General features: G+C 40.6%; 2 protein-coding genes across 3 annotated transcripts; both read left to right on the top strand.

The window, feature by feature from the left end:
- The first annotated feature begins 1,495 nt into the window (after nt 1–1,495).
- Nucleotides 1,496–4,432, top strand: LOC121644028 (tripartite motif-containing protein 16-like). Its single transcript, XM_041991722.1, has 2 exons — nt 1,496–1,825; nt 2,468–4,432. The coding sequence occupies exon 2, from the start codon at nt 2,626–2,628 to the stop codon at nt 4,285–4,287; it is 1,662 nt and encodes a 553-aa protein (XP_041847656.1). The 5' UTR covers nt 1,496–1,825; nt 2,468–2,625; the 3' UTR covers nt 4,288–4,432.
- Nucleotides 4,433–6,287: 1,855 nt separating this feature from the next.
- Nucleotides 6,288–10,316, top strand: LOC121644062. 2 transcript variants are annotated; one of them, XM_041991761.1, is made up of 5 exons: nt 6,288–6,839; nt 6,932–7,001; nt 8,175–8,220; nt 8,808–9,137; nt 9,634–10,316. In XM_041991761.1, exons 2-5 carry the CDS (start codon nt 6,958–6,960, stop codon nt 10,132–10,134), a joined length of 921 nt encoding a protein of 306 aa, XP_041847695.1. In that variant the 5' UTR covers nt 6,288–6,839; nt 6,932–6,957; the 3' UTR covers nt 10,135–10,316. The 2 variants fall into 2 exon arrangements, with proteins under 2 accessions (XP_041847695.1, XP_041847696.1); XM_041991762.1 differs by lacking the exon at nt 8,175–8,220 and having other exon boundaries at nt 6,288–7,001.

Here is a 10,316-nt window from a genome sequence, read left to right on the forward strand (position 1 = left end):
TCATTCAACCAACCCACTGTTATACATACCCTCATCTCATTGGCTCTAAAACCACGGAAGAGGCAGGGATCCCGGCAATGATGGCATTTCCAGATCCTATAAAACAACAGACTTCCAGACAATGATGCAACTTCCGCTCTCTAAGATGAAGAGGGACTTCCGGTTAAGAAGGGACTTCCGCTCTCTAACAGGGGGGGGGGGGGGGGGGGGGGGGGTATGGAGGGACTTCCAGTGATGATGTGGCAGCTTCTGATTGGTTTATCCCACCTGTCAAATTAGTTTGACGAAAGGTGGTTCATATTTTCTCAGGAGTAGATTTTACTTGCTCAGTTGTGTGCGATCACACAATAGGCATGCAAATCTCGGCAGACATGCTGTTCTCGGCATTACACTGGTTGCGCTTCAGTTTCGTTCCGACCTCTTGGTGGGTCGTTTTTGGCAACCATCACATTCTCTGACTTAAGTTCAATATGGTAATGCAGTGCCAGTGCTGAGAAATGAAGCTAAGACAAGAAGTGGTTTGAGGTTCAACTGCACACCGGCCAGTGCTGTAAAACGAAGACCTGGACAGCGCTGTGAGTCAAATCCTAGAGAATTCTCCAAACGCAAGTGAAGAGTATGTTGTCCAGTGCTGTCCAGGTCTTCCTTTGACAGCACTGCATATCTTAATGGCCGAGCTATGGTAGGTGGCTAGTTAGCATGTCCCCATTCAGACTTACTACTGTTGGTTGTCCAGCTGATGTCGCGTTAACCCTTAATAGTTTCTGCTGAGGCCAGAATAGTATTAAAGATGCCAGCTGCTTCACTGAGATTACTTCCAGGCGACTGAACACATATTAATACAGCATAAGTCTTTGCAAAACATCTGTCACTATGTTCTCCAACTTCTTCTTCTTCAGTTTGTTTTAAAAAAGGGCTCCTATTTTTTTCTACTACGTGACTTCCGTTTCAACTGAAATGACTTTCTTTTCAAGTGAAATCCGCTCTCTCACACACTAGTAGAATTCCTTTCATACATACTAGTGAAATGGGATTTCAGAAATTTCACTTAAGTGTGTGAATGATTTCAGTATACTGTTTAAGAGCATTTCAGTATAGTGTATGAGAGGTTTTACTATAATGTTTGAATGATTTCAGTATAATATATGAGAGGTTTCAGTATAATGTGTGAATGACTTAAATTTCACGTGTCTGTGAGAGGGTAATTCTAAATAATGTCTCAAACGGCCCCTCATAATAAATCCTCATCTCCTACACCCGCCTGCCCCTTCACCCTGCATTTGGGTCATGCCTCCACACCCTCCACCTACCCTGATGGGAGGCGGAAATGAGAGGAGCAGTATCAGCATCTTAGCATTTGCTGATATGAGCCATCCGGCTGCAGGTCCGTCCTCCCTTTTAGTTCATTTTCCCACTCTGGTGGTTTTAACTGTGGTCCCCAGTCTGCCATATGGGACCAGATGTGTGTATGGCTCTAGTTTTCTCCAGCAGGGTTGCAGCTCCTCAGCCTGGTGGTTTACATTCCCTGGTTGAACCACCATGAATCACCAGACTGTTCCACTCACCAGTGGGTAAACATGTTGACTGGTCAGACTTCCGAGTTTCAGTTTTCTTTGATGACCTGGATTAAATCAACTCTCTCTTGGTGCAGGAATACTGCCTGGTGGAAGCTGCTTGGACCAACCAGCCATCATCTTGTCTGTCAGCCTTCCTGCCTGATGGCTTCACTCACAGCTCCATTCAACGTCCACCAGGAAACTCTCCTGATCACCTGCTTCAGTCTCCAGCTCTCATCTCCATCTGCTCCACGACCACTCACTCTGAAGTATGAAACTCTTCATTAACTGAATTCTGAAACATGTTTTATTCAATAATTTTGGTGGCAGCAAATCAGTCCTGAACATTTTATAAGTGTTGTATTTTTTATGGAAAATAAAGCCCACAAATATATTCAGTAGCTTCTTTTTTCTTTTGTGTACATGTGAAGAATGTGCAGGACGTGAAGTGTCATAACATGTTCATTGTCTCAGAAACCACACCTCTTCTTAAAAAACCTGATTACCGTCTTCTTCCTGCTTTAAAACTGTTAAGAAGGACCTCTCTGAGACAGATCAGAGTCAACCAGGATTTTAATAATAATTCTGATTTCAACAAGCAGCTTATGAAAGGAGCAAAAGAGGAGTCAAACACTGGAATCCTGAAAACAACCAGGTGAGTCGGCACCGGGAATGGGAAAGGAGGAAGATCCAGAATTGCTGAAAAGATGTCCGATGAGGAGTGAGTGTGGAGCTGAGTATAAAAAGCTGGGTGTTAGACTGATTGCAGGTGTGAGTAATCAGTACTCTGGAGATTGACTGTGGTGATGTAAGGCAGGAGTGGGTGTATCTGTGGCAGAGGCTGGTGCCGGTCTCACAGTAACACAGTAGCTTCACTCTAAACACATATTTCCTTGTTCCCTCCCCTTCAGATCTGCAGTTGGATGATGGGTGGAACAAACATGTGGTGACGAGGAAGAGCTGACAGGCTCCGTTCTCTGAACAAACACATGATTTGTAGATCAGAGCTCAGACTATTTTCAGGTTTGAGGAAGTGAAACTAACACAGTCGCTGTTACTGAGAGGTGAAATGGCGGAGAGAGGAGATCAGCTGGACCGAGAAACCTTCTCTTGTTCCATCTGTCTGGATCTACTGAAGGATCCAGTGACTATTCCCTGTGGACACAGTTACTGCATGAACTGTATTAAAACCCACTGGGATGGAGAGGATCAGAAGGGAGTCTACAGCTGCCCTCAATGTAGGAAAATTTTCATACCAAGACCTGTCCTGGAGAAAAGCACCATGTTAGCAGCTTTAGTGGAGCAGCTGAAGAAGACTGGATTCCAAGCTGCTCCTGCTGATCACTGCTATGCTGGACCTGAAGATGTGGCCTGTGATTTCTGCTCTGGAAGAAAACTGAAAGCCATCAAGTCCTGTTTATTCTGTCTGGCCTCTTACTGTGAGAAACACCTTCAGTCTCATTATGAATCACCTACATTCAAGAAACACAAGCTGGTGGAGCCCTCCAAGAACCTCCAGGAGAACATCTGCTCTCGTCATGATGAGGTGATGAAGATGTTCTGTCGTACTGATCAGAAGTGTATCTGTTATCTCTGCTCCATGGATGAACATAAAGGCCACGACACAGTCTCAGCTGCAGCAGAAAGGACTGAGAGGCAGAGAGAGCTGGAGGTGAGTCGACAAGAAATCCAGCAGAGAATCCAGGACGGAGAAAAAGATGTGAAGCTGCTTCAGCAGGAGGTGGAGGCCATCAATCACTATGCTGATAAAACAGTGGAGGACAGTGAGAAGATCTTCACTGAGCTGATCCGTCTCATCCAGAAAAGAAGCTCTGATGTGAAGCAGCAGATCAGATCCCAGCAGGAAACTGAAGTGAGTGGAGTCAAAGAGCTTCAGGAGAAGCTGGAGCAGGAGATCACTGAGCTGAAGAGGAAAGACGCTGAGCTGAAGCAGCTCTCACACACAGAGGATCACATCCAGTTTCTACACAACTACCCCTCACTGTCAGCACTCAGTGAGTCTACACACTCATCCAGCATCAATATCCGTCCTCTGAGATACTTTGAGGATGTGACAGCAGCTGTGTCAGAGCTCAGAGATAAACTACAGGACATTCTGACAGACAGATGGACAAACATCTCACTGACAATCACTGATGTGGATGTTTTACTGTCACAACCAGAACCAAAGAGCAGAGCTGGATTCTTAAAATATTCATGTGAAATCACACTGGATCCAAACACAGCACACACACGTCTGTTACTGTCAGAGGGAAACAGAAAGGTGACAGGAATGGATCAACATCAGTCTTATTCTAGTCATCCAGACAGATTCACTAAATGGTATCAGGTTCTGAGTAGAGAGAGTCTGACTGGACGTTGTTACTGGGAGGTGGAAATGAGAGATCAGGTTTCTGTAGCAGTCACATACAAGAATATCAGCAGAGCAGGAGATAGAAGTGGATTTGGATGCAATGACAAATCTTGGTCAATATGTTGTTACCAAAACATTTATGAGTACTGGTACAACAGCATCATAAGCTCCATCTCAGGTCCTCGGTCCTCCAGAGTAGGAGTGTACTTGGATCACAGAGCAGGTATTCTGTCCTTCTACAGCGTCTCTGAAACCAGGACTCTCCTCCACAGAGTCCAGACCACATTCACTCAGCCGCTCTATGCTGGACTTTTTATTAATCCTGGATCCAGTGCTGAGTTGTGTAAAGTGAAGTAAAGTTATTTTCTCTGCTTGTTGCTGAGACTTCATTGTTGTGATGTCTCTGCTCTGCTGTTCTGTTGTTTATTTGACTTTTTTATTTGCTGGTTTTTCCTGTTTGTTTCTTTTTGGAGGAAATCACTGCTAATGATGATTTTTATTTCCATCAACATGAAAATCTGAACTTCTCTGTTCTCTAAATATGTGTTGAATATTTGTATTGATGTATTTGTATGTTGTTGTTTCTCTTCCACTTCATGGAGCCAAACAGAGAAACCAGCAGACCTTCCTTCATCACACATTATTTTACTCTCAACACTTTGGAAATGTAAAAATCATTTTCTACTTGAAATTACTTTTAGTTGTTCTAGAGATCAGATGTTGTTTTTCTGAACCAACCAACAAACAAGGTTTCTAATGAAGATGTCAGTTTGTGTCATTTTGACTTTCTTCAATAAAACAGCTTCATTACAGAGAAATGAGTCAAGTTTTCTTTGAACTTCTACTTAGATTTTTCTTTCCTTCGTTTCTCACACAGATTTGATCCACCTGCTGAAAATGATCAGTTCTTATTTAATGACTTCTGTCGTTCTGACATTTCTTCTTTAACATAAAAACATTTTCTTCAGCTCCAGCACAGTGATGAAAACAAAACAAGACAAACAGCAGGGACACCACAAACTAACATGTTTTAACATGAAATCCATCAACTATTGGAGGGAAATGATTTATTTGCTGTATTCAGTATTTTGCATTCAAGGAAATATGATGTAGAAAAGAATCAAACTTTTAAAAGATACTTTATTTATACTTTTTTTTGTTTGTTTGTTTTTTTTGTTTTTATTTTCTTATAATACAACAGCAGCAATTATCCGACCAACATGTTGAACAAAGCAAATCAAACTGTATGAGCTCCCCTTACCCCCACCCAGAGAACAAAGGGAAGTTTAATAATTTTAATAATAAAAAAATTTGTAAAAAAAGACAGCAAGGGAATAAAAAGACAAGCTTGATCAGGTGTATCAGCACATACTAGTGTGAGATGCTTCCCACTCTCAGCAGTTCTCCTCAAACTGTTTTCAGCAAATAACATAAATGGCTGCAGGTCTCATAGAATCTGTCTATTGAGTCTCTCAGAGTCCATCTCATTTTCTCCAGACACTCATTGGCTTCACATCAGGATTTATCTTGGCTAATTTCTCTTTAGTGTAGTATAAACGGTGGAGAGTTTAGGATTGTAACAGCCCATGCAGCGTGCAGGTAGGAGAGGAGTGGACCCTGTTCAGCAGGTATTGTGGCTTAGATGCAGTTTTAAATCCTCCTCCCATGAGCTTCTGATTCTAGATAAGGAGGGACTGTCAGAGCGATGACACATATTTGTACAGCTGATGAGTCCAAAGCTTTGAACTGACAGCTGCTGAACTGTGTGATTAATATCTGTTCATGTGCAGAATTTTCAATCACTGCAACCAGTGACGTTACTGTTATTAAAAGTGAAATGATCTCTGATGCTGAAAGATTTCATCCCAACTCCTCTTCCTAAAATCAATGCAGACAGTGTGTTGTGTTCCAGCTTTGTAGGTGGAAGTGATCATTTCACATCAACAAGTCGTGTTGATGTTGCAGAGGCAGTTGATTGTCTTTTCTTTTCATCTTTAATCTGCCTTGTTGGGGAGGAAATTGTGTATTTTTGGCTCTTTTCTTGATCCTGTGTGTTCATGTAAAAACAGGTGGCAACAGTCACAACATCAGCATGGATCATTCTGTATGCAGTGTGGTGGGTCAGATTAGTTTCTCTTCTCACTTTGCAGATTCACCTGTTGCTGCTTTTCTCCTTTAGATGTTTTTTATGTGTTAAATGATTTCCTCTTTCACCGACCCATGATGTCATATTTCTGTCAGGATGGTCACTCAGTGAGAGTGCTATTAAAATCTGTACATGAATAAAGGTGACACCATTCTTTGTTGGCTGTGAGGATATCAACACGACACACCACTATACATGAAGCTGTTGTGGAGGAAAAGTCAGTAAAGATACTGTGCTGTGGAGAGAAGTCAGTTGAGGACACTGTTCGCAGGATGACCTTTAAAAAAAAAACAGCGTACGTGAGCAGCTGGCCGGGATCAGATCCAGGAGAACAGAATGACCAAAAAAGGGTTCCGAGAAAGAGCTGGGAAGAACGCCAGCCATTTCCCGGATCAGGAATGTTGTAAGGATGGTTATGTGTGTGTATGTGTGTGAAAGGTCTGATAGGAAACAGATGTGAGGATAGAAACTTCTAGAAGGTTTTGGAAGGAAAGGAGGGGTCGAAAGCGCAGGACCCTGTCAGTTCGTGTGGTCTGAATTCACCAGCAGCCTTTGTGCACTGCAATAAACCACTTAAAGAAAAGTATTGGAGTCAGATTCTCTTTAACGCGCGAGTGAAGTTAACTGTCAAAGCAGGAGCCGACCGGGGGAGAGGGAGAGAAGGGGAAAAGAGATTTCAGCAGGGAGGCACGCGCCTTCACGTGGACGGAGCACGGTCTCGGAGTAGAGGGAACTCGACCGGGCAAAAGCCACAACATAAATGGTGACCCCGACGTTTTTCTCTTGATTATCCCGCTGGAGTGAATATCAGAATTCTGGCTAATTTGCTTTCTCTTCTTTTCCCCGATGAAATTGGCCAACGAAATGCGACACTAAACTGAATGAGACACGGGCGGAGAAACGGCGAACGTATCAACAGAACCCGGTAAGAAACGATTGCAGTTGTATTTTGGGTGCTGGTGGAACAGACACGCACGAATTAGTGTCGGATCACAGCATAAACTAACTGTCAAAAAGATTAAGATTATAGAAAAGTAAATAAAGAAAATTAAAAAGTAGATATAAAAGTTAAAATCTGAAATAAAATACCTTAAAAAGGTTTTTAATATAATGTACTACTAAATTCTTTCATAAGACAACAAAATATATGACAAAGATTAACAGATAAATGTAAAAAGAAAAGGCAGAGCGTTCTACTTAGAAAATACATGATTTGTTGTAACTATATCAATGACCAGCAGATGGTGGCAGAGCGATACTAATTTGGAAATACATGGCTTGTTGTAATAGAAATAAACGACCAGTAGATGGTGCCAGATTCTCACAGATGAAATGATGCTGAATGGATGGAGTGAAAGTGGGCATAAAATGCAAGATTGAGTTAATAACATCTGAAAACAAGTATTTGTTGGGTTTTATTCACGGTCTCGCTTGAAGAAATAAAAGCTGTACAGCCAAATCATATGAGTCCTGTCATATTGGTTACACAATTCGATAAATGGGTGATGTTGTGTTTCATGTTAAAGATATCACATCTAGTATTATGGCTGGACAATGTTGTATGGTTTTTGAAAAGTACAAGTTGCATTCATACGCTTGAATAATAAAACTGCCAGAGCATATACCCACCTGGATACATGGTCATTCCTGGTTATTGGGAACTTTTCTGTCCCCAGAATGTAAAAGCCAATATCTTATTCAAAATAAATGAAACATCTCTGATAAAAAGCTTTTATCATAGTTTTAAATCTTTTGAATTGGATCAACACAAAAATGCATGCAAAATATATTTAATTTACTTTTAATCATCCTTTTAAAAATATCCTACACATGTTTTTACCATGTCCCCAAAGCAAAATTTCATTTTCAACAGGACATATTTGTGATAAAGATACAAATAAATATATATTTGACTTCATGATTGTATTAAAAAAATAATAATCTACCTGTGTATAAACACATATAAATTAAAAATATATATGTAATTATATATTTTTTTAATTTATGGGGTGTCCTCAAAATCATGTTCCACCCTGTTAGTTCAATGTCTTTCACCTGCTAAATGCAATTCCTACAATTCCCACAATGCCCCACACAGGAAGTGCGAGCACTCTTTAGGCGGGAATTTTGGAGAGCAAAGAGAGGTAAGTACCAACTGTCTGTCTGCCTTTTTTTCCAAGTTTTATTAAATTAACCTGTATGTCTTACTCATAACTTTCCACCCTGTTATACTAAATTGTGACGAAAGTTAGCAACATTTTGAAATAATAGCAAGCATGTTTGATAAATGTACAAAAATACTGTTTGTGTGTAGAATTAGTTGGCTAAAGATGGCTGCCACACAGAGCTGTGGCTAATCTGGTTTTAAAAATTCCACCCTGTTAGGTTCCACCCTGTTAAGCATACAAACCTAACAGGGTGGAAATTGCACCTAACAGGGTGGAAGTCTTCTTTTAAAATGTAAAGGAATAGATATAAATGCTATCATGAATATAATCAAATGTTATTTAAAGTTTCTACGTATCTCATCGGTGTATAAAAAGGTTCTATACATAATTGTAAATTCATATTCTAAATTTTTGTAATGCTTTACTTGACATGTAGTCACACCCTGATCTCTTTTGTATAATCGGTATGCATTTTATCAAAACAATTGACAGTAATTCATCATTGTTATAGAGTTTTGTCTATGTAATTAACATAACAAAGTCAATTTGTATACATTTGTTAGGACATGGCTCCAGCATTAAGTGCAGCAGAGATGCAGCGTCGCTACAGAGAAAGGAGAGATGCTGATCCTAAAAAAAGAGAGGAGTATCTGAGGAAAGAAAGGGAGAAATGGCAGAAAGACAGGGAGACAGGGAAGAAAAAAAGAATCAGAGACCTCAGTCAGCGTGAGCAGCGTGCACAGAGGAAGAAATGGAGACAGAGGAAGAGAGATGCTAAAAGCAGGGAAAGACCGAAGGAAGCGACACCTCCACTGTTCCAAAAGCTCAGCATGCAAGAGTCCTCAGTGCAGCTGTTCTTTGTGACGGAGAAGAGCGTGGATGAAATGCAAGAGGTAAGCGATAACAATGGTAGTTATTTTTCATTTATTTAATTTAATTTCAATTTTCATAGAGGAATCCTCAAATGACCTCCAATTTAGTGATAACTGTTCAATATTCAGTGAAATAAAATAAAATAAAATTCTTCTGCATTAAATTAACGTTTGCTTTGATTCCCATTTTAAAAAAGAGTACAATAAAAGCTTGCCTCCTGTTAAAAGTATCTCAAAATAAAGTACTACACAAATAAATAAGTAAATGAATAAATAACATTCACGCTTTAGTACACACCCTCTCTCATACATATGAGCACACGTGCATACACACACACACACACACAGCTAGTGTACAGAGTCAACAGAGTGTATAGAGTCAATAGTAAACGTAAAAGTAGATGTTTTTGCAAATGAAACAATACTAAACTATAACTATATACTCATGTGAATGAAACTATATACTTACCTCAGCTTACTTACCTGTATACAAATCATGTTCTTGTACTACTTTCAGATACCACCTCTAACTACAATCAAAGGAACAATGAAAATGCACCAAATTATTAGCACCACCACAGGCTTGATCAATTACAGGGACATTACCTGTCTTTGTCAAAAGGACAAAGGGGTAATGGATTGCCCTTGCTTTGACCTCAGAGAAGCAACTCTTCAGGCAACCCTGCAGGATGTGGCATCAGATGTCCCAACTACTGAACCCCTATGGCGTCCTGACATTATCACCAGTAGCCATGTTGGGAGGTGGTGTGTGGTGATGTATGATGATGACCCCTACCCTGGCATCATACTGGCTGTTGAGGACAACAACATCCAGGTGAACTGCATGCACAGAAATGGGATAAACAAGTTCTACTGGCCCGGCCCACGAAAGGATGTCAACTGGTATGCTGACAGTCAGGTCCTGTGCCTAACTGAGGAGCCTCAGGTACTGAATAAAAGGTCTGTCCAACTTCACATGGCTACATGGAGATATGTGCAAGACCAGATTGCACAGTAGGAAGGTTGCCTCATATATCCCAGAGGACCTGGACCTCTGGCATTCTGACATGTTCCAGTATTTGTTCTGTTTGTTCATACATATTTTATGACAGTTTTATTTAGGTACTGAACGTTCTGCACAAGTGGGTTCTAACTAATTACATAATTTTGTAATGTGTTAAATAAAGTAATTGAAAGTCA

This window comes from Melanotaenia boesemani, chromosome 8 (assembly GCF_017639745.1).
Source record: "Melanotaenia boesemani isolate fMelBoe1 chromosome 8, fMelBoe1.pri, whole genome shotgun sequence".
Lineage (NCBI taxonomy): Eukaryota > Metazoa > Chordata > Actinopteri > Atheriniformes > Melanotaeniidae > Melanotaenia > Melanotaenia boesemani.

What these genes read in the sequence shown, in the direction of transcription:
- LOC121644028 (XM_041991722.1), top strand. Translation starts at nt 2,626, where the DNA reads ATGGCGGAGAGAGGAGATCAGCTGGACCGAGAAACCTTCTCTTGTTCC.
- LOC121644062 (XM_041991761.1), top strand. Translation starts at nt 6,958, where the DNA reads ATGAGACACGGGCGGAGAAACGGCGAACGTATCAACAGAACCCG. An exon ending in GAACGTATCAACAGAACCCG is followed by an intron (nt 7,002 to 8,174) that starts GTAAGAAACGAT and finishes TGCCCCACACAG; the next exon opens with GAAGTGCGAGCACTCTTTAG. An exon ending in GCGTGGATGAAATGCAAGAG is followed by an intron (nt 9,138 to 9,633) that starts GTAAGCGATAAC and finishes TACTACTTTCAG; the next exon opens with ATACCACCTCTAACTACAAT.